At 38.8% G+C, this 22,981-nt stretch overlaps 1 protein-coding gene across 1 annotated transcript in view; it reads left to right on the top strand.

Moving 5' to 3' along the window:
* LOC150102797 (anoctamin-6-like) overlaps nucleotides 1-22,981 on the top strand; it is a 210,737-nt gene that overhangs the window by 35,405 nt on the left and 152,351 nt on the right. The window contains exon 3 of the mRNA XM_090399801.1: nucleotides 18,025-18,167. Within this exon, the coding sequence (XP_090255927.1) occupies nucleotides 18,025-18,167 (143 nt within the window). The remainder of the gene's footprint in view (nucleotides 1-18,024; nucleotides 18,168-22,981) is intronic.

Below are 22,981 nucleotides of genomic sequence, written 5' to 3'. Positions count from 1 at the left end.
TAATGATATGTGTATGTAGGCACTAACACTAGACAAACATGGCTGAAGAAAACAACTGAAGTCATCCCTAGAGTCCTAAAGGTGCCCCTTAGTGGGCTAAATTGGGTTGTCTGGACTGTTCGGCTGAAGTTCTTAGAATGCAAGCTTCCCATATTTGGGGCAGTCTTGTCTACAACTCCCAAAAAATATTAAAACCAATTAACCACAATTCCCCCCCCCTCCATAACAGAGCTAAATCTACTCTAAATCTATCACAATTCCTTATATCCTGGGTAATTCTGAAAAGCTAACAAAAATATGACCTGACAACTTGTTACAAACCATATAAAAAAATTGGCATCTCTTATCCACACCACTAAAAACCAGCCACTTCCCCTTGATCTACCTGGATTAAACCAGATCTCTTGTAGTTGCAAACTGTCCTACTACAGCCAAACGAGACAGCTAATATCAGGATATCTGAACATAAGGACTATATCCAGTTCCACCAGTACAGCCACTCAGGACTTGCTCACCATGCTTTGGACACCTGCCACAAAATATGCTGGAAGAAAGCCACTTTACTACACCGCAGCAAGTATAAATATGAGAGATCATTCTTGGAATCAGCCTCAGCTCTAAAAGAAACTCCCCAAACCTCAACAAATTTGGGTGCATAAGACTGCCCCAAATATGGGAAGCTTGCATTCTAAGAACTTCAACGCAACAGCCAAGACAATCCAATCTAGCCTAGTAAGGGGGCACATTTAGGATTCTAGGGATGACTTCAGTTGTTTTCTTCAGCCATTTTTGTCTAGTGTTAGTGCCTGCATGCACATATCATTATTTTTATGTTCCCTGAAGTTGGTAATGTAACATTACCGAAATATTGGAAGTATTAATTAAAGTTTTTTAATTAATATTTTAGTATACCTGTTTTGTGATTGTGATGGTAGGAACAAATGACTTGAGAGGTAATGTAAATTGGGCAGCAAGAGAGATGAGATTCTTGCTTGAAGTTGTTATGTGATAATAGAAGAGGAGAGAATAGGAACAGTAGAAGAGAGGGAATGAGAGAGAGTTATGTGAATGATAGAAGAGGAGAGAATGGAAACAGTAGGAGAGAGGGAATGAGAATGCGAGAGACCACTGGAACAGGGATAGAGTGATGTCAGGAAGGCAGGTAAGTAGCGGAACACAGAGAGAAAATGTTACAGGAGAGAGAGAGCGGGATGCATGTGAGCAGTCGAGGAATAGGGTGGTAAGAGGTGTAATAAATGGGGACTCGATGCGTAGTGTTCAAGATAGGATGCGTGAGGAGTGTTTGCCTGGAGGAATGATAGAAAGTGTTGCTATGGCAATTAAGAGGGGTGAAAGGGTGAGTGAGATAATTGTGATAGTAGGAACATATGACTTGAGAAGTAATATAAATTGGGCAGCAAGAGATATGAGATTCTTGTTTGAGGTTGTACGAAAGAAGATGCAGAAAGGAAAGATAGTGTGCATCTTGCCTAGGTATGATAGTGACGAGCTGAGCAGAAGAGCAGTAATATTGATTAACATAATAGCTAGAATGTGTCAGAAGAGAGGATTGGAATATATGGATGCTTACAGGGCATTTGAGGACAGAAAGGAATTGTATGCAAGAGACTGCTTGCATTTGAATGAAGAAGGGCATAGGCATCTGGAGAGATTGTTGTTCTGAAAGAGTCAGTGTGGATGGTAGCAGGGGTTGCCTCTTGTGGGAATGGGTACTTGGGAGAAGGGAGACGACATCAGGTAACGTTGAGCCCGAGGAGTCTAGAGGGGATAATGCTGGGTATAGAACCAGTGGCATTTTTATGCTTTATACTAATGCTAGGAGTATCTGGAATAAAGGAGAGGAATTGGTGGCACTGATAGCATCAGCCTGGCCAAAGATTATTGGGATTGCTGAAACATGTTTGACAGAAGAGGATATAATAACAGGAATACAAGTAGCAGGGTACAACATTTTTCGGCAGGATAGGAATTGAAAGTGCAGTGGTAGAGTACTGCTTATGATAAGTGACGACTTATGTCCTATAAGAGTGGAGGCTTCGGAATTCAGTGACACTAATGATTTTGAAAGCATATGGTGTGTTGCTACAAACCAAGGAGCAATGAGGGTGGGCACCAGGAGATGTTTAGACAGTTGAGCTTGGCAAGTGCAAGAAGAATGATTGTTATGAGAGATTTTAACTACAGCAGTATAAATTGGAGAGAGGAAGATGCATGTAGCAATAAGGGTATGGAATTTCTAGAATTCTTGAGGGACAAATGTCTTAGGCAACATGTAATAGAGAGAACAAGAGGTTCAAGAGTTTTGGATTCGGTCATAGAATCAGAAGAGTTGATAATAGGTGAGATGACATCTCTCCCACCATTTGGAGAGAGAGTGACCATGTGGTTTTGACTTGGAAGATGAATAGACATACAGGAGTATCAAAGAGACGGGAATGTATGTGTAATTATAAAGCAGGTGATTATAATAGTCTTAAACGTCAACTTGGGGAGGTTTCATGGTGAGAGGAATTGGAAGGACTGGATATCATTAGTGTGTGGGAAATTGTGAAGGAATATTTGTAAGCAGCAATAGTAAGCTGTATTCCACGAATGAGGAAGAGTACACAATTTGGAGTAAAGTGGATGGCAAACAATATTAAACAGGAAGAGATATAAGGAGACAGGTGAAGAGCAGATGCATGAAGAATATAAGACACAGACCAAGAGAGTGATTAATAAGGCAAGGAAGGCAAAACTGGAATATGAGAAGAGATTGGCCCTAAGATCCAAAGAAAATCCTAGGGAATTTTTTAGCTATGTGGCCAGTAGGAGGAGAAATGATTGTGGGATAGAAATGGGAATAGAGTGACTGATGCAGAGGACATAGTGGAATTGTTCAATGAACACTTTATTGGTGTATTTCATCCTGGAGGAGTAAATTTTAATACTAGAAGGATAGGGCAGGTTCGAGGTTTAGAGGTGGAGGAGGAAAGTGTGTTTCAAATACTGAGTACTCTGGATGTTAGTAAAGCTGTGGGACTAGATGGTATTTCACCTTGAGTTTTGAGGGAATGTGCTAAAGAACTGACAGCTCCTTTGACTTGGCTTTTCAATGAAAGTCTGACTACGGGAAAGGTGCCCGGAGTATGGAAGGAATTTAAGTTAGCCATCCATTGCATAAGGGTGGAAGCAGACAAGAAGTGTCTAATTATAGGCCAGTAGGTGTTAAGATCTTGGAGAAATTAGTGAGGGACCGTATACAGCATTGGGCAGATGAGGGTAATGTTATCTGTGAGAGTCACCATGGATTTGTGAAGGGGCACTCTTGTTTTAGTAATATGCTAGTCTTTTATAATTTATACTTACAAGAGCAGTAGATGAGGGAAAGGCATATACTGCCATTTACTTGGATTTAGCGAAGGCATTTGACAGAATGCCACATGATCAGCTGATATTTAAGTTGCAGCACATGGATTGGAATGTCAGGTTGGTCAACTGGATTCAGGATTGGCTGTCCGATAGGTATCAGAAAGTTGTGTATGATGGGACAGTTTCAAGGAGGCAGAGGGTTATAAGTAGGGTCTCACGGGGCTCAGTACTTGACCAATATTGTTTAACCTTATATCAATGACATTGTCAGTGGATTGCAGATGTGGTAGCCCTGCATGAGGATTTGCAGCACATGGGTCTGGATGTCAGATTGGTCAACTGGATTCAGGATTGGCTGTCCGATAGGTATCAGAGAGTTGTGTATGGTGAGGCAGTTTCAAGGAAGCAGAGGGTTACAAGTGGGGTCCCACAGGGTTCAGTATTGGGACCTATATTGTTTAACCTTTATATCAATGACATTGTCGGTGGATTGCAAGGGGATATTCAGTTGTTTGCAGATGATGCGAAGCTGGGAAGGATTATTAGTAATAGTGCAGATGCGGCAGCCCTGCAAGAGGATTTGAATAAACTAGATGATTGGGCGTGTTGGTTTAATGCAGCAAAATGTAAGGTCTTGAGATTTGGGAAACATCGATGGGACACTGCATACTCTATGGGAGGAGTTATACTGGAGAAAGTAGGGGGGGGACAAGAGATCTGGGGTTGATGATTGATAGAAACCTGAAATTTAGGGGACATATTGCAAAGGTGGTGAAGGTAACACAGAGAATTTCTGCAATAATGAGAAGGACGCTGACCTGCAGAGATAAAAGAGTTATCATTCTATTGTATAAGACTCTGATCAGATCACACTTAGACTATTGTTCTCAGATTTGGTCCCCAGGATTTGAAGGGGATAAATTAACTATGGAAAGGGTACAAAGATTCTTTCAGTACTGTGCAATGATAGTTATGAGGATCGGCTGAGGGAATGTGGACTGCAGAGTTTGGTGGATAGAAGAAGGAGAGGTAATATGATTGAGACTTTTAAACTTTTGAGAGATGGTTACAGGGTTGACACTGGGGAATTCTTTTGCTTGGTTGAACAGTGGGAAGGAGTGATGACAAGAGGCTATCCCTGGAAGTTACGAAAGGAAACTGTGAGCAAGAAGGTGAGGAATGGTTTCTTTGCATACAGGGTGGTTGAACCGTGGAATGCATTGCCTGATGGAGTGGTGAGAGTGAGAACGGTCAATGAGTTCAAGGAGTGGTACGATAGACTTTGTGTTTCTTAGGGGGACCTCCCTTGAATAAGTCTTGATAGACTTTGTGTTTCTTAGGAAGGACCTCCCACAATGAGTCTTCTGACTCCATGGAGGCCTGAATAATAATAATAAGCTAGACAGATGGCCAAATGAATGGGGGATGTCGGTGTAATGCAGTAAAATTTAAGGTCTTGTGGTTTGGGAAACATCGATGGGAAGCTGCATACTCTATGGGAGAAGTTATACTGGAGGAAGTAGGGGAGACAAGAGATCTGGGGGTGATGATTGATAGAAACCTGAAATTCAGGGTACATATTGCAAAGATGGTGAAGGTAACACAGAGGATTGCTACAATAATGAGAAGAGAAAAGAGTTATCATTCTGTTGTATAAGACTCTGATTAGACTATTGTTCTCAGATTTCATCCCTTGGATTTGAAGGGGATAAATTAACTGTGGAAAGGATACAAAGGCAGATAACAAAGATGGTTTCAGGACTGTACAGTGTTAGTTATGAGAATCGGCTGAGGGAATGTGGACTGCAGAATTTGGTGGATAGAAGAAGAAGAGGTGATATGATTGAGACTTTTAAATTGTTGAGAGGTGGTTACAGGGTTGACACTGGGGAGTTCTTTTGCTTGGTTGAACGGCAGGAAGGAGGATGACAAGAGGCCATCCCTGGAAGTTACAAAAGGAAACTGTGAGCAAAAGGGTGAGGAGTGGTTTCTTTGCATGGAGGATGGTTGAACCATGGAATGCAACTCTATCATTGCCTGATAGAGTGGTGAGAGTGAGAATGGTCAATGAGTTTAAGGCATGGTATGATAGACTTTGTGTTTCCTAGGGGGGGACCTCCCACAATGAGTCTTGATAGACTTTGCATCTCTTAGGAAGGATCTCCCACGATGAGTCTTTTGACTCCATGGAGGCTTGAATAATAATAATAATACATTGTGTTTCCGAAAATCTGCGAGTTACGGATTACCAATGTATAAGTTTATCTACAAGAAATACTCAATAAAATTCTTGGACAACCAAATAAAATATAAATCAAACAGAGGGAAAAAAAGACATATTACAAGCACAACAAATTTTACAACATGATTTGATGCTACATAACCACATATATATTCTAAATGAATTATATGAACAGCATAATTAGTTCATTGGATTAGACACTCCCTATGGGTTATTTTCTAAGCTAAGAAATGTAAACAGCAGCTGATTGTTACTGATTAGTTATATATGCTTTGAAAACAAATCTCTTTTCCTCTCCTAATAAGTTTTTTTTTTTTTATACCATCATAAATTCACATATGCATGACTTTAACCAAGAAATTATCATGTCTATCTTTAATTTATATGCATGACTGCAATTTGTAGGATGATCTCATGCTGTTTGCTTATTATAGTAAATGAGCTTGTTGTAGCAGTGCTTGCTGTAGTGGAAGTCAACTGTACAGCAGATGAATACACATTCCAGAAATGATTCAAAACAATTTGGCTTCAAATGATGAGACAGTTGATGATGCATCTTATGAGATATGTCTAACTGCTTTTGTTAAATCCAGACTGCAGGCCATCATTGAGCTGGATTAAGCTAAACACATGCCATATTATGCATATGAACTTACAAAGAAATACATAACAGCATCAATGTATGAATGTATCCCAAAGGCCAAAAGTCTGAATAAGGTTGGTGTAAAATGGATGAATGTGGAGCTTAATCATGAAATCTGGAAAAAGAAAGTCCTTTGGAGGAAGTACAAGATGAATAATGGTAATCGGTCACATGAAGAATATAAAGAACAAGCCAGGAGAGTGACTCAGTTAGTAAGGAAAACAAAAGTAGAGTATGAGCAGAAATTGGCAAATCAAGCTAAGAAAAACCCTAGAGATTTTTTTAGATATGTGACAAGTAGATGGAAGAATGATCATGGAAAAATGAAGTTAAGGGAGGAAAGTGGTAGAATGGTAACTGGTAACTGTTGCAGAAGACATTGTTGAGGTATTCAGTGAACAATTTATAAGTGTGTTTCATCCTGATCAGGGTGGAATCATGAGGAACTTAAGTCTAGAGGACATAGGAGAGGATAGCATAATTGTGAGTGAGCGGGAGGTATTTGAGGAAATAAATAACCTTGATGTTAATAAGGCGATAGGATTTGATGAAATATCACCATGCATCTTAAGAAAATGTTCCAGGGAATTGGCAGTAGCATTGGCATACCTGTTTAATAAATCTTACAACAGTACAGATTCCAAGGGAGTGGATGGAGGGTAAAACAGTTCCACTGCAGAAAGGTGGTGATAAGGTTGTAGCTTCAAATTATAGACTGGTCTGTATATCAGGAGTTGTGGTGAAGATCCTGGAGAGATTGGTGAGATGTAGGATACAGAAATGGGTTGATAACAGCAGCTGTGGTTATCAGTTTGTTAAGGGGAGATCATGTTTCACTAACTTACTTATGTACTATAATAAGGTGACAAATACCTTGGACAGAGGAGATGCATATACAGTGTTGTACTTGGATTTTGCAAAAGCTTTTGATAGACTGCCACATGATAAGCACTTAAATAAATTGAAAGAGATGGGATTGGATAACAGACTTCTGTTATCCATTCCCATTACATATTCAAATACATATTTGAATATGTATACTTTCTGATACATATTCAAATAGGTATCAGAAAGTTGAATACGGTGGTGCAGTATCTCAAAAGAGAAAGGTCACCAGTGGTGTGCCACATGGGTCAGTTTAGCGGCCATATTTCTTCAATTTGTATGTTAATGATATTGAGTTGGGTTTAACTAGTGATATCCAGCTGTTTGCAGATGATGCAAAACTGGGAGAGCAATGCACAGTCAGGCTGATGTTAATCAGCCTGACTGTGCCCATTCATGCAATCTATTCAAGAGGACTTGAATAGATTGCATGAATGGGAGGTAAGTGGAACTTTCAGTTCAATATTGCCAAGTGTAAGGTTTTGAGATTTGGTAAGCAACGATGGGATGCAAAGTATACACTTGGTGGGGAAACTGTAACAGAAGTAGAGGAGATGAGACATCTAGGATTAATGGTGGACAAGGACCTGAAATTCAGGGGTCACATTGCACAAGTTGTGAAGACATCACATCGATTAATGGCAATGATGCAGAGAACCCTGACATGCAGAAATAGAGAGATTATGATTCCATTGTATAAGGCCTTGATCAGGCCTCATATGGATTATTGTGCACGGATTTGATCACCAGGTTTTCATGGTGACGAGGATATGTTGGAAAGGGTGCAGAGAAGATTCACAAAGGTAGTCAGTGGTCTTTGGAATGTGGAGTACAAGGACAGATTGAGAGAATGTAAGTTGCAGAGCCTCGTGAATAGGAGGAAGAGGGGTATAGGATTGAGACATATAAACTGGTCAGGGGTTGTTATCAGGTAGACATGGAAGAGATTTTTCATAGAATTGGAGAGGGAAGTAGAACAAGAGGCCATTGCTGGAAACTGCATAAGGAGGGTGTGAACAAAGGAGTGAGAAACTGGTTCTTTGCATGAAGGGTGGTTGGTGAGTGGAATGCATTGCCTGAGTGTGTTGTGGATGTGGACACATTGAATCAGTTTAAGATCCGGTTGGATGAGCATTGTATGCAATAGTGAGTATCTCACATGATGAGTCTCTGACTCCATGGAGGTCGGGTGTTGATAATAATAATTATTATTATTATTCAGGCCTCCATGGAGTCAAAAGACTCATCGTGGGAGGTCCTTCCTAAGAACATAAAGTCTGTTAAGAGCCATTCACCACTCCATCAGGCAATGCATTCCACGGTTCAACCACCCTCAATGCAAAGAAACCACTCCTCACCCTCTTGCTCACAGTTTCCTTTTGTAACTTCCATCCTCTTGTCATCACTCCATCCCGCTGTTCAACCAAGCGAAAGAACTCCCCAGTGTCAACTCTGTAACCACCTCTCAACAGTTTAAAAGTCTCAATCATATCACCTCTCCTTCTTCTATCCACCAAACTCTGCAGTCCACATTCCCTCAGCCGATCCTCATAACCAAAAAATTGTACAGTCCTGAAACCATCTTTGTCATCCATCTTTGTTCCCTTTCCACAGTTAATTTATCCCCTTCAAATCCTGGGGACCAAATCTGAGAACAATAGTCTAAGTGTGGTCTGATCAGAGACTTATACAACGGAATGATAACCTTTTTTTTTTTATCTCTGCAGGTCAGTGTCCTTCTCATAATTGCAGCAATCCTCTGTGTTACCTTCACCACCTTTGCAATATGTCCCCTAAATTTCAGGTTTCTATCAATCATCAACCCCAGATCTCTTGTCTCCCCTACTTTCTCCAGTATAACTCCTCCCATAGAGTATGCAGTGTCCCATCGATGTTTCCCAAACCTCAAGACCTTACATTTTGCTGCATTAAACCAACACTCCCATTCATCTAGTTTCCTGATTCAAATTGCCTGATTCAAATCCTCTTGCAGGGCTGCCGCATCTGCACTATTACTAATAATCCTTCCCAGCTTCGCATCATCTGCAAACAACTGAATATCCCCTTGCAATCCACTGACAACGTAATTGATATAAAGGTTAAATAATGTAGGTCCCAGTACTGAGCCCTGTGGGACCCCACTTGTAACCCTGCGGTTTCTTGAAACTGCTCCACCATACACGACTCCCTGATACCTATCAGACAACCAATCCTGAATCCAGTTGATCAATCTCTGACATCCAGACCCATGTGCTGCAACTTAAATATCAGCTTATCATTGGGCACCCTGTCAAATGCCTTCGCTAGGTCTAAGAAAATAGCAGTATATGCCTTTCCCTCATCTAATTTTCTTGTAACTTTATTATAAAAGGTTAGTACATTGCTAAAACAAGAGCACCCTTTCACAAATCCATGTTGACTCTCACAGATAACATTACCCTCATCTGCCCAATGCTGTATACGGTCCCTCACTACTTTCTCCAAGATCTTAACAACTACTGATGACACACAAACTGCCTTATAATTAGACACTTCCAGTCTGTTCCCTTTCACAAATCCATGTTGACTCTCACAGATAACATTACCCTCATCTGCCCAATGCTGTATACGGTCCCTCACTACTTTCTCCAAGATCTTAACAACTACTGATGACACACAAACTGCCTTATAATTAGACACTTCCAGTCTGTTCCCTTTCACAAATCCATGTTGACTCTCACAGATAACATTACCCTCATCTGCCCAATGCTGTATACGGTCCCTCACTACTTTCTCCAAGATCTTAACAACTACTGATGACACACAAACTGCCTTATAATTAGACACTTCCAGTCTGTTACCACCCTTATGCAATGGCACTATCTTACCTTCCTTCCATTCCCTGGGCACCTTTCCCGCAACCAGACTTTCATTGAAAAGCCAGGTTAAAGGCACTGTCAGTTCCCTAGCACATTCTCTCAAAACTCGTGGTTAAATACCATCCAGTCCCAAAGCTTTACTGACATCCAGAGTACTTAGTATCTGAAACACACTCTCCTCCTGTACCTCTAAACCTCGAACCTGTCCTATCCCTCTAGCATTAAAACTGACTCCTCTAGGATGAAATACTCCAATAAAGTGTTTGTTGAATAGTTTCACTATGTCCTCTGCATCAGTCACTCTATTCCCATTTTTATCCCACAATATCGTTCTTCCACTTTTCTCCTCCTACTAGCCACATATCTAAAAATTCCCTAGGATTTTCTTTGGATCTTAGGGCCAATCTCCTCTCATTTTGCAATTTCGCTTTCCTTACCACATTAGTTACTCTTTTGGCCTGTGTCTTATATTCTTCATGCATCTTCTCTTCACCTGTCTCCTTATATCTCTTCCACAGCCTCTTTAATATTGTTTGTCATCAACTTTACTCCAATTTGTGTCCTCTTCTTCACTCGTGGTGTACAATTTACCATTGCTATAATAATTATTATTATTATTATCTGAGACCTCCACGGCATCCCGGGGGGGCTATACATCATCCATACCACCTGTCATACTTTCTCTTAAACTCATTCACATTAGATGCATTCATCACTTCATTAAGCAAACTGGCTCACTCAGTAATTGACCTGTGAGAGAAAAAAAACGAGCTCTTTCCACTTTCTTAGCTGTACACAAACTTAACTTTGATGGATGCCGTTGTGTTCTCTCCCCACCATATAACAAAAATTTCATCAGACTATGTCCTGTGACACCCATTCAGAAGTTTAAAGCTCTCTGTCATATCACCATTCTTTCTCCTGTCTCCCTGTGTCTGCAGTCCACATACCATTAGTCTATCTTCACAATATATATTCCATAATTCTGATATCACCTATGTATCTCTTCTTTGCAGCCTTTTCCCAGTTTCTTTATCTACTCGTATCAAAGATGATAAAATTTGTGCAAATCTGTCCAGGTGCAGTCTTATCAAAGCCTTCTAAATAGGTAAAATAATTTTCATATCTTTACATGGCAAGTTCATTTCAACATTGCAATTCTGTGATTGTATTTGTAGGTTTTGATATGGGACCTTTGGATGTCACATTCCTATCCATAATGCCAAGATTCTTAGCCTCATCAATTCCTTGTACCATAACCCTGCCAATATAATACAGCATTGGAAATCTCACCACTCTATAGTGTATAACTTTATACTTACTAACATTGAAGTGAGAGCCATTATTATTTGCCCACATTTTCAGCCTCTTCAATTCATTCTGTAAGTGTTGAATATCAGTAGCATCCCTGATTGTCCTGCCTTTCTTTACATCATCAAGAAACAATTAACATCTTCCGTCAGATCATTTCTGGTATCATCGATGTATAGATTGAACAGCAGTTGTTCAAGGATTGATCCTTATGGTACACCACTGGTCATCTTAAATCTAACAGATTCACACCCACCATACACCACTTTTTGATCATGAGGCTGCTGACTCCATCGAGGATGTATTAATAATAATAATAAAACATTCCCTTTTACTAGCATAATTCCTCTGCTGTCATCAACAGTTCTCCCCTGTCTATCCTCACAAAAAATACCTTATCCCCATCCTTCCAGTTTGTGGGCAGATCAAGTAAGTCAATGTGATCATTTCATCTTCCTTATTTCTGATGTTTCTGATATTCATAAGCAAACATATTAACTTAATTTTACGTATATAACCAGTTCTATCCATACCAAATCACACCTGACACCCCTCCAGTTTATCATAACTTGTCCTGTCTTCCTCAGACTTATTTAAGTTGGTAAAGTGTTGTTAGCAGGCTAATGTGGAAGAAATTTTTCATAGAATGGGAGAAGGGAGTAAAACAATGGGATATACCTGGAAGTTGAATAAGGAGGGTGTGCGCAGGGGTAAGTTCTTTACATGGAAAGTGGTTGGTCAGTTGAATGCATTGCCTGACATTGTGGTGAATGCAGATATATTGAATGAGTTTAAAGTACGGTTTGATGGGCTTTGTGTGTAACAGTGTTTGCCTCTCGCGATGTGTCTTTGGACTCCATGGAGAGCTGTTGTTAATAATATATAAGGGGCCATCCTCTTCTTACATTGCCCACCTCAGGTTCCAATACCTACTGTCCTAATGTTCATGGTGATCCTTCCCTTCCTATCCACTTTAAATACCCAGTATCTCACTCTCCTACTTAATTTACATCTTCTCGTATCTTTCCTTTCAGTTAGTTTCCCCTGATCACTTACACCAAAATCACTCAAATGTAACTGATGTACAAATTATAACAAAATTACAACAAAATGTATACATTTTGTTGTAATTTTGAACAATACTGTAATGAAACAAGTGTATGGTGATTGTGTGGTGCAAGAGTAGTTCTTCAAAGTTGCTGCTTTATTAATTGTACTAATCATCACAGGTGACCAGGTTACCAATAATCTTCAAATTAAGGAATTGTAACAAAGCATTATGAGGACTGTTCACAAGATGCATTCCTTGCAGGTCTAGACTCATCTTCAAGAAATGAGGTGACAGGAATAGAATCCTTTAAAAATGTGCACATTATGCCCATTTCAGTCTGCCCTTTCTTTTTCCATAAATTGCTCCATTACAAGCAATTGCAGCTTGCATCATTGCTACTTTGCTAAATCTGCCCATGTTGGAATCCATTTCTTCAAACATCCAAATCACTTATATGTCAGTAACTCAAGTTCATCCAGCACATAACATTTTGCAGTCCTGTTCTCTTCAGAGAGCACTTTCAACATACCATCTTTACTCTCCATTCCAGTATATCACTTTTCCTACGACACCGTTATCTTTTATTCTCCTTGATAAGCTCTTCATATTCTCTTTCCATCCAACGAAATCATTTATTGCTTTAACCATCACTGCTTCTCATGTTCATTTACATCTGCTATCCAAGGCTTCACACAACCTACTATCTTCCTTCTCAGAAAACAAAGTGCATGCATCCTTTAATTCACCTCCTCTAATAATGAAATCTACATGTTAGTGTCCTCCTCCCCATTGCAGCCATCCCACTGTAACTTAACCATCTTAGCAATGCAGTCGTAAACTTTAACCTTATTCCACCATCACCTGCAGGATTTTAGCTTCACTGACCACTTGTAGCAAATTACCATTAATATAATATACATTGCCTGTAATGCCCAATGTTGCATCGCTGTGGATTGTCATTTTCTCATAAAATTAGTTTGTCCTGAGCAGCCTGTAATTCTGTATTGGAAATTCTCCTTTTCTCCCTTCTTAACTTCGATCACCAGCAAATTACATATTATTATTAATTAAAAATTAAGTATTACTATCCAGACCAACTCCAGTATCATTAGTATACACGTTAAACAATAGTGATGCATGTACCGAACTGTGGTAAACCTCTTGTCACCTTCCCTCTCTTAGACTTGGCTACAACATACATTAATCTCTGATATACCTCTCAGTCAGATCTCTGCTGCTGCAATATCCATTAATGTTACATTATTCAATACTCTGGATCTCTTTTTAAGAGATCCAGAGTATTGCGTGAGTGAGTGAGTGAAGTCACTAGTTTAGTTTCCCTTCCAGTAAAGTGACTTCTTTTATTGGTTATTCATATCACAATCTCATCCAAGTTTCATGTCTGATGGAATGTCATTCCCTCAGCCATTCACAACTTGATACACTTTGGCACTATAATAATGCCAAGCGGGAACACTTATGGGACATTTATTATTATTATTATCCTAACACCCTATGCAAAAAAAAAAAAAATCTTAGCCTCAAAAAATATCACCAGGTGTCAATATTTCTTGTAACTAAAAGGAAGAATAAATGTGGACTGATAACTTTAATGAGCAATGATGGCAGTGAGGTGACAAAGACAGACAAAATGGTTGAGTTATTAAGTAAACACTCTAATATGGTTTATCATTATTGTTATTATTACCACAAGACCTTATGGAGTCAAAGACTCATCTGGAAGATCCTTTTATTACACACACACACAGCTCATCATATCGTGTCTTGAACACACTCATACTCCTTGCAGACAAGGCATTCCAATCATTTACAACTCTGCATGAAAAAAACCTGCCTCTCACTCCCCTACTCACACCCTCTTTATGCAGTTTCCAGGAATGACCTCTGGTTCTCCCACTATTTTCTGTAGAACTTCTCCAGCATTAATCCTATAACAACCCCTTACCAACTTGTAGGTATCTCCCCTCTTCCTCCTGTCCACCAGATTCTGCAAATTACATCTTCTCAATCTTTCCTCATACTCGACATTCAAGAGGTCAGAAACTACCTTAGTCAGTCGCCTTTGGACCCTTTCCAACATCTCTTCATCCTTCATCCAAAATCAGGTAACCAAATCTGGGCACAATAGTCCATGTGTGGCCTAATCAAAGCCTAATACAATGGAACAAGAATCTCGTTACTTCTACACTTCATTCCCAGAAGCCTTTGTGTTGTCTTCACAATTTTGACTATGTGCCCCCAAAATTTCAGATTCTTATCCACTTATCCCCAGATCTCTTATTTCTTCCACCTCCAACAATATATCCTCACCAAGCATAAATTCTGCATCCCATCTTCGTTTTCCGAATTTTAAAACCTTACATTTTGCAAGATTGAACTCACATCCCCATTTCCATGCCCAATCACTCAATTTATTCAAGTCTTCTTGTAAGGCCACAACATCTTCACAACTCTTCATGGTTTGCCCCAACTTTGCATCATCTTCAAACAACTGAATATCTCCATCCAAATATTCACCAATATAAAAAATATACAAGTTAAACAGTAATGGCCATAAAACAGAGGCACTCCACTAGTGACTTTCCTTTTCCTGGATATCATTCCCCCATACACAACTTGTTGATACCTATCAGATAGCCAGTCTCCAATCCACTAATCTAATATCCAACCCCATCTGCTCTAGTTTGACTGTCAATTTATCATGAGGTACTATATCAAATGCCTTTTAAAATCCAAGTATATTACTGTGTATCCTTCTCTTCTGTCCAAGGAAGCAGTCACGTTATTGTAATAAGTAAGTAGATTACTAAAACATGACCTCCCTTTAGCAAATCCATGCTGTCCATCAAAGATAATACCGTTGTTGTCAACCCAACTCTGGATCCTAGTTCTCACAAGCTTCTCCAATAACCTAACTACAACACCGGACACACAGATAGGCCTATAGTTTGATGCTTGATTCGATTACCTCCTTTATGAAGTGGCAGAATCTTGCCCTCCTTCCACTCCTTAGGAACTTGACCGAGTGCAAGACTCGTATTAAAAAGATATGTCAAGGTAGGTGTCAACTCCTTGGCACATTCCTTCAGAATATGTGGTGATATATTATCAAGTCCCACAGCCTTGTTAATATCTAGTTTACTCAACTCCCCCATACACCTCTTGCTCACTTATAGTCAGTTTCTCCTCCCCATCATCAACTGCTCTCAATCTCTCCATGAAGTCATATTCACAAGATTGAAAGACCTTTATGAACTGCTCATTAAGTATCTCCACCACACATTCCACAACAGCTGTCTTTATACTATTTTCTCCAATCAATGGAGAAAATTGTGTATGATAGAGCAGTGGCTTACCCCCAGGGTTCTGTTCTTGGATCCCTGTTGTCTAACTTGTTCATAAATGATATATCATGTGGATTGACTGACTGAGATTTTCAGTCATTTGCTGATGATGCAAAGTTGGGGAGAATTTGAGATCTGTGAGTGTTGCTGTAGCAGAATGAAGTTTAGAGGGCATAATTGCAAGCATTGCAAAGACTACACATCATAGTACTGCTATGATAACAAGTACACTAACATGTAGGAATAAATATGTGTTTGTACCATTGTATAAAAGCACTGCGACCACACTTGGACTATAGTGCCTAGATTTAGTTACCTGATTTACAATGTGATGTGAAAACATTGTAGAGGGTCCAGAGATAAGTGAATAAGACAATTTTAGGGCTCAGAGAAAGAGGGATTGAAGAAATGGGATTGGAGGAAAAGAGGTGATATGATATGATAGAGACATTTAAGTTAGTGAGAGGATTTTATCGAATTAATCCAGAGAGGATTACACAAAGAGTTGAAAGAGAGAGGAAGAACAAGAGTGTGATGAAGAATGGTGTGAGGAGGAAATTTTTTTCATGGATAATTGTGAGTGAATAGAATGCATTACCAGAATGTGTTGTTAATGAAGGAACTGTGAAAGATTTTTAGATTCAGTATGATAAATATGTTGTCAGTTGAATGAACCTTAAACAATGACTCTGCTGACTCCACGGTAGATGTAATAATAATAAATGAGTGATTTCATCTTTTATTCCACTCAAATTCTGTCTGCTCTATGATGCTTTGTTATCCAGAGGAATTCATCATAAATATTTAGAATGTCTCAAGTAATTCACATAAGGGATAAGAGACTTCCCAGGGCAAGACAAAAAACGTTGTTTATAGAGACATTCCTTCCATCTGAACAAATTAGACAGAAGGCAATGCTTAAAAAGTCTTGCAACTTCTAGTGAAATGTGGTCCTCAGTAAGACTTGAAACTTCATAACTTCATCTTCAAACTGGAATGTCACAGATTTCGAACATTTGCATTCCTGAGACTATATCGAAGGATATCTAACGAGATAAAAATATTATACAATTTCTGGACAAAATGTGCTGAGTTCTTGATGAAGACATCCAAGTGTCTGATGTGGTTCTTAAGTAAATTTGCAAGATGTTTGGACAAAGATAAGTAGGCGAGTTTATGCTGTCAATTATGGGCCTCAAAGGGATGCCAGCCTCGTGAATGTTTGGTAAGCCATACAATTTAGGAGTGAATTGATGAAGTAACTTGAGTTTCCATTTTAATTCAATAGGCCAGGTTTGCATATTGGAAAGGAGATCGTTAGTTATTTATTTGGCCAAGTATTGTCATCGCTTCAGGATTGGGGGGGGGGGTTAAGTTGAAGAATCCAAAAGAAGAAAAAGATGTTTTTGATGTCTGGTTCTCCATTATAACTGTCACATTACCTTTACATATAAGAATAAGGATGTCATTTTGCTTCTTTCATACGACTTCATCTGGACTGTTGTGTGCATATCTGGTCTCCCATTTTCCGATGTGATGCAGATACAGTGGGAAGAGTACAAAGGAGTGTTAAAGATGATATCGACACTGTTGAATATGTGTAGATATTGAAAATTTGTGCACTGCACGTGCTAGCAGACAAAAGAAAGGGGGGTGACATGATAGAGATCTGTAAACATCTGGAATGGTTATATAGGATACCAGTGACATTGATGTCTTCTTCTTCTTCCCACCATTAATGAAAGGTGGTAAGAGGACATCCATGAAAAGTGAGAACGAATGCAATCAAGAAAGGGGTGAGAAGTAGATTTTTCTCTCGTATAGCAATGAGAGACTGGAATGGCTTTCCTTTGGTGTAGGTGGTGTGAATGAATTCAAGGGAAGGTATGATCTGGTGTGAGTGATATGTGGTCTCCCTCAATGAGTCTCTGGCTCCCTGGAGGTCTCTTGTAATAATAATAAATCTGAATTATTTTTTCCTGCCTGTAATCCAGTTTACTTTACTTCATGTAACTCAAGAAATAATGCTACATACTACCAGTTAATCTTTCCTGGAACAGTATCAAAAAAAGTTACTTGTTAGCTGACTAGATACTTCCTCCAGTATTAATGTTATATTCTTGACTATACCCTCTTGCAACTGATCTATCTGTAGGATAGCTGTTTTAAAGTAATACTCTAAAGATTATCCTTGATTAGTAGCATAATTTTGAAAATATCACTTGTAATGGGATAAAAAATTAGGTAATTTATTAATGAAATGATATGTAATAGTCTGGTTTTTCGTACTTTTCTAGGAAAATTTTGAATGCTATAAATCAGTACAAGCGTTTTTATAAAGTCAGTTGGAAGAGAATGGCTTTCACAAGATGGGAGAAGGATTATAACTTAAATCAATGCGATGAAGTAACATCATTTTTTTATGAATATTTGGAGACAGGTAAGTAAATATTATTTTTGTAATTCATTATGAGTAGATTTGCTTGCTTGATCATAACTAGGTTATTATTTACTAAACAGCTTAGACAGGAGTTAGTGAAAATGAAAATCAAAATGAAACACATGGAAGAGGATATTAAAAATCTAAAGAAGAGATTGCTGATGATAATGAGAAGGAGGAAGTTAGTATTATGAAGAAAGAGTCAAAAGACAGTAGTATATCATTGTATAGGGACTCAATCATTAAAGGTGTGATTACAAATAAAGTGCACACAACATGCTTTCCTGCTGGAACAATGAAGGAAATAACTGATTCGTTGCAGAAAAGGAAAGACCGGGTGTCAAAATTAGTGGTAATCGTGGGCACAAATGACTTACTTGGGGAGAAAGAGAATGTTCATAGAGACTTGAGGAAGTTGTTGCAGCAGGTGAGGAAGAATAGTGTTATTGGGAAAATCGTAGGTGTGTTGCCCATATCACAACAGTGAATTGAAAAGGACAGCAGAGATAATGAATAGTAAGATGTATGAGTTGTGGGAAACAAAGGGAGCTCAGTTTGTAAACCTGTGGAGTGAATTTGAAGGGAAGTTGGAATCGTTTAAAGCTGAGGGATTATATTTGAATGAGTTTGGTGTTGGACTTTTATAGTCTATTGTTTTCTGAGAAGACTCAGAGTCAAGAAGTTAATGAAGTAAATGATCAGAGTATACTTGTGAAGCAGGATAGCACAAATAAACTACGACAGGAGGAAGATGGATATGAGGTTGAAGATGTGGTTGCAGCAGCACAAGATGATGGAATGCATAAAGGTGAGGATCACACAAGTAGAAATGGGGATCAGGGAAGTGGGAGTGGTCAGTATAATAAATTTAGTTTAATCCTTTATCCAAGTGTAAGCAAATAAAGTTTGCACCTGAAGTATCTTCAGGACGGAGGCAACTCATGGGAAAAGTGGACCAAGCTCTCATAACTCATTGCCTTAGTATCTCTTTGCATTATGGGAGAAACTGAGATACTGAGAACCTTCCCTTAATGCATAGTATTATACATGTCTGCAAGGAGGGAAGGGCCGCTACCCAGACCAGTTTCAACCTTTATTGAGGTCTCGTCAGTGGGAGCCAGACCCAGAAGTGGTGATACTAAGGCAGAAGCAATGGAGAAGTCATATTTACCCATACAAGTTTCCAAAAGGTGTACCACCTTATTATTAAATTACTCTGGATTTAGAGAAAGATGTTGGAAGTTTTTTTGGGAGTGGTCAGACTGAAGAGAGGTGTTGTATAGCAGCTAAAATAGAGAATGTTGGTGCTGGTAGAATGGCTTCAAACACTCAGGGATTATTATCTTTGTACACAAATGCAAGGAGTATTCAAAACAAGAGAGCTGAGTTTGTTGCATTGGATGTGATGTTGGGAATAGAAATAGAAGGATATCTAATTTTCTGGAAGGATAAAAATGTGAAAAGAGGAGGGAAGTGCTGTTAATTTATTGCAGAGGAATACGTGTGGAAAATGATAATGCATGTGCAGATTTTGAATCTGTGTGGTGTGAAGTTGAAATAAAGAGGTTAGTATATCTGATAGGATGCCGTTATAGGCCAGGGAATGCAGAGAATACTGATTATGAAATGTTTAGTCAAATTAGTTAGGCATATAAAAAGGTGATCCTGATGAGTGACTTTAATTGCAAGAATATAGAATGGAAAGAGGAGATAGTGTATGAAATAGTGTATGGGAATGAAATAGTGTATGGGAACAAGGAGAGGGAGTGGTGGAATTTCTGAGAGATAGATATCGTAAGCAGCATGTGATTGAAGCATCCAGAGGCTTTAATGTTTTGGATTTGGTGATAACTTCACAAGATGTAGTTGTTAATGAGACATTGACACTGCTTCCATTGGTGAGAGTGATAACACAAAAAAAGGTTTATTGCCAAAAATGGATACTGTGGAAGTATAAAGTGGGTGATTAGGGAAGCTCTGTAGTCAGCATCAGTATGTTGGGTAGATGAGCTGTGTGAGAAAGATTGACGATACATGGAAACTCACAAGGTAGTATCTGACACTGGCAATGTATAACTGCATACCAAGGGTTAAGCAAGGGACCATACTTGAGCATAGTAATTCAGATGTGGCCATATCAAGGCCTTATAAAAAGGAATGACAACTTCCTTATCTCTACTTATTAATATGTTCTTCAGTAGCCAAGTAATCTTATCAGCTGTCTTAGTAATATGTCCTCTAAACTTGAACTCTGTCTACCACTACTCCTAAATCTCTTCTTCTCTTTCTAAGACGGATCGAGTCTTCTCTTGAGCAGGATCTTCCAGTCTTCTCTATTCCTTGCTGTTCGGAAAAGTTCCTTATATGTTCTGCATCCCGAGATGTTCTTTATTAATTTCAGCCAGGTAATTCTTGGGTCTTCCGGGTCTTCTTTTTTCAGTTGGAAAAGTATTGATTAGGACATTAGGAAGTCTGTCTGCATCCATGCATACAGTGTGTCCAAACCATCTCAGTTGTTGTTTTCTAATTTTTTCTATTATTGTCTTTATACAATAGTTCTTGTCTGACTGTGATGTTTGTTTTCTTTTCTATCCAACTTGTTCTATTTATTTTTCTTAAGCATTTCATTTCAAATGCTAGCAGTTTTTTCTCCTCTCTTTTTTTTTAACTGTCCATGCTTCTGCTCCATAGCTGATTTCTCATCTACTCTATGTGGTCTTCGAGCAGGCGTGTTGGTTGTCCCGTACGCAGTAGCACTATCTTGGTTTGTAGACTTTCTTCTGCTTATGAAAGTTACTGGCATAATAATGTAGCCAGCTTGCCATGCCTCTGCTACATCCTTTGGTCCACGGCTCTTTATTCTTTATTCAGAGCAACCCATTTGGGTTTCCACCACCCAGGGGGACGTGCCTGGTAGGAGTGTGGTCTCCCCCAAGCTAAATCTCTAGGTTCACATATTTCTTGTATTTCTAAGTGCAGTGTCATTAATGTGATACACAGCTTGTAATCTGTTTATCCCAAAATGCAAAACTTTACATTTCTCGACATTAAACTGATATGCCTGAACTTTAGCCCATGCTGACATCCTATTTAAGTCGTCCTGCAAGCACTCTACATTGCCTTGATTAACTATTACTCTATTTGATTAACTATTACTCAGCTGTTATTCTATTAAAAAGTTAGTAAATTACTAAGGCATGACCGACCCTTCACAAAATATCCTATTTTTTATCTATCTCTTTTTGACCAATCTTTCTAGTACTTTTACCACCAAGCCTGAGATACTGATTGATCTATAATTTGCTACTGCAGTCTTAGAACCTCCCTTATGCAAGAGGATTATTTTCTCTTTCCACTCCCTTAGAACTCTACCAGAGCTGAGATTTAAATTAAAGAGCCTAGTTACAGGCATAAATCCTAGCTGATATCCCATCTATTCCCATAGCTGTATTAACATTGAGATTCTGCAATATCCTAAGAACCACCTCAACCAATTCAACCACCTCCAACATCAGTGTCTGTCACATATGTTATGGCAGTAACCTCACTTGCAAAGTGGTCACTCAGTAACTCAACTATTTTATCCACTTCTGTCTCCTCATGACCATCACTCATTAAGGTTAATCTTCCATGGACTGCTCTTCTGGATTCTTCTCATAATCTGATTCTGCCTTCCTTGTCATGCTCATCATCTTTCTCTTTAGATATTCTCCACAGCATTTCTTCTTCTGCAGCTTGTGCTTAATGATATTACTCCATCTAACTCCTACCTAATTAATCCTCCTTACCCTAGGTTTCCAATTTAATGTACTTCTTCTAGATGACCCTTAACTATATTTCATGGCTTACTATCCTTACCCTGCAGTGTTTTATGCCATGGTACAGATTTAAGCTTCTTCCTAAGCAAATTTAGGAAGCTGATACCAAAACCAAACCAAAAACTTCATGAAAATTTGGCTTATTCAGATTAATTTGTTTGCTACTGTAATATGAGGTGTATAATGGTGGAGTGGAAATTAAGCAAAGAAAAGTGAACAAGAGTGACTAGTGGAGTGACTCAAGGCTATGTACTATGGCACTACTCTCTTTAATTTATATATTAATGATATAAAGAATGTTTTAAGGGGGGAGGGGTATTTGGTTGTTTACTGATGATATAAAACTGGGGAGGGCAATAGTTGATAAATGTGTTAATATCCTGCAGGATGATTTAAATGAATTGGCATTGTAGGAAAAGGGCAATGGTTATCAATGTAATGTTATGCATATGAGATTGATAGTACTGAATTGCAGGATGAGGCTAGGGACTAGGGGGCAATGATGGACAGAGTTTTTTGTTCAGAGGACATACTTCAAAAATTGGTTTGGATTACAGCAGCATTGGAATGTTGTTGCATTGGTCAGAGGATATGAGATTTGATTATAAATAGATTAGTGGATCACTGACTGACAGGTATCAAAAGTGATGAATGATAAGTATATGTCTGCAAGAATTAGTGTGAGCAGTGGTGTATATGCACCACTGCTCACCTTATTGTTTTATTTTATTTAATCTTCTTCATTCCACTGGGAGTATAAGGCCTCAACCATGGATATCATTCTCACTATTTTGTGCTTCTCTCTTTATCTGTGTCCAGTTCTTTCCAAGCTCTTGTTCTACTCCTCTCTACCAATTTACCTTTAGTCCACCTCTTTTCCTCTTTCCTTGCAGATTTCACTCCAATACTTGTTTAGATTTGTGTTTTTTCTGGTTTTTCTTAGGACATGCCCTATCTCCATTTTCTCTGATTGATATCGTACATTACTGGTTTTCA

Source organism: Typopeltis vanoorti, chromosome 10 (assembly GCF_054136105.1).
Source record: "Typopeltis vanoorti isolate ZY-2024b chromosome 10, IOZ_Tvanoo_1.0, whole genome shotgun sequence".
In the NCBI taxonomy this organism is placed as follows: domain Eukaryota; kingdom Metazoa; phylum Arthropoda; class Arachnida; order Uropygi; family Thelyphonidae; genus Typopeltis; species Typopeltis vanoorti.
The sequence above is the reverse complement of the archived record's forward strand: the minus strand, read 5'-3'. Positions and strand labels throughout refer to the sequence as shown.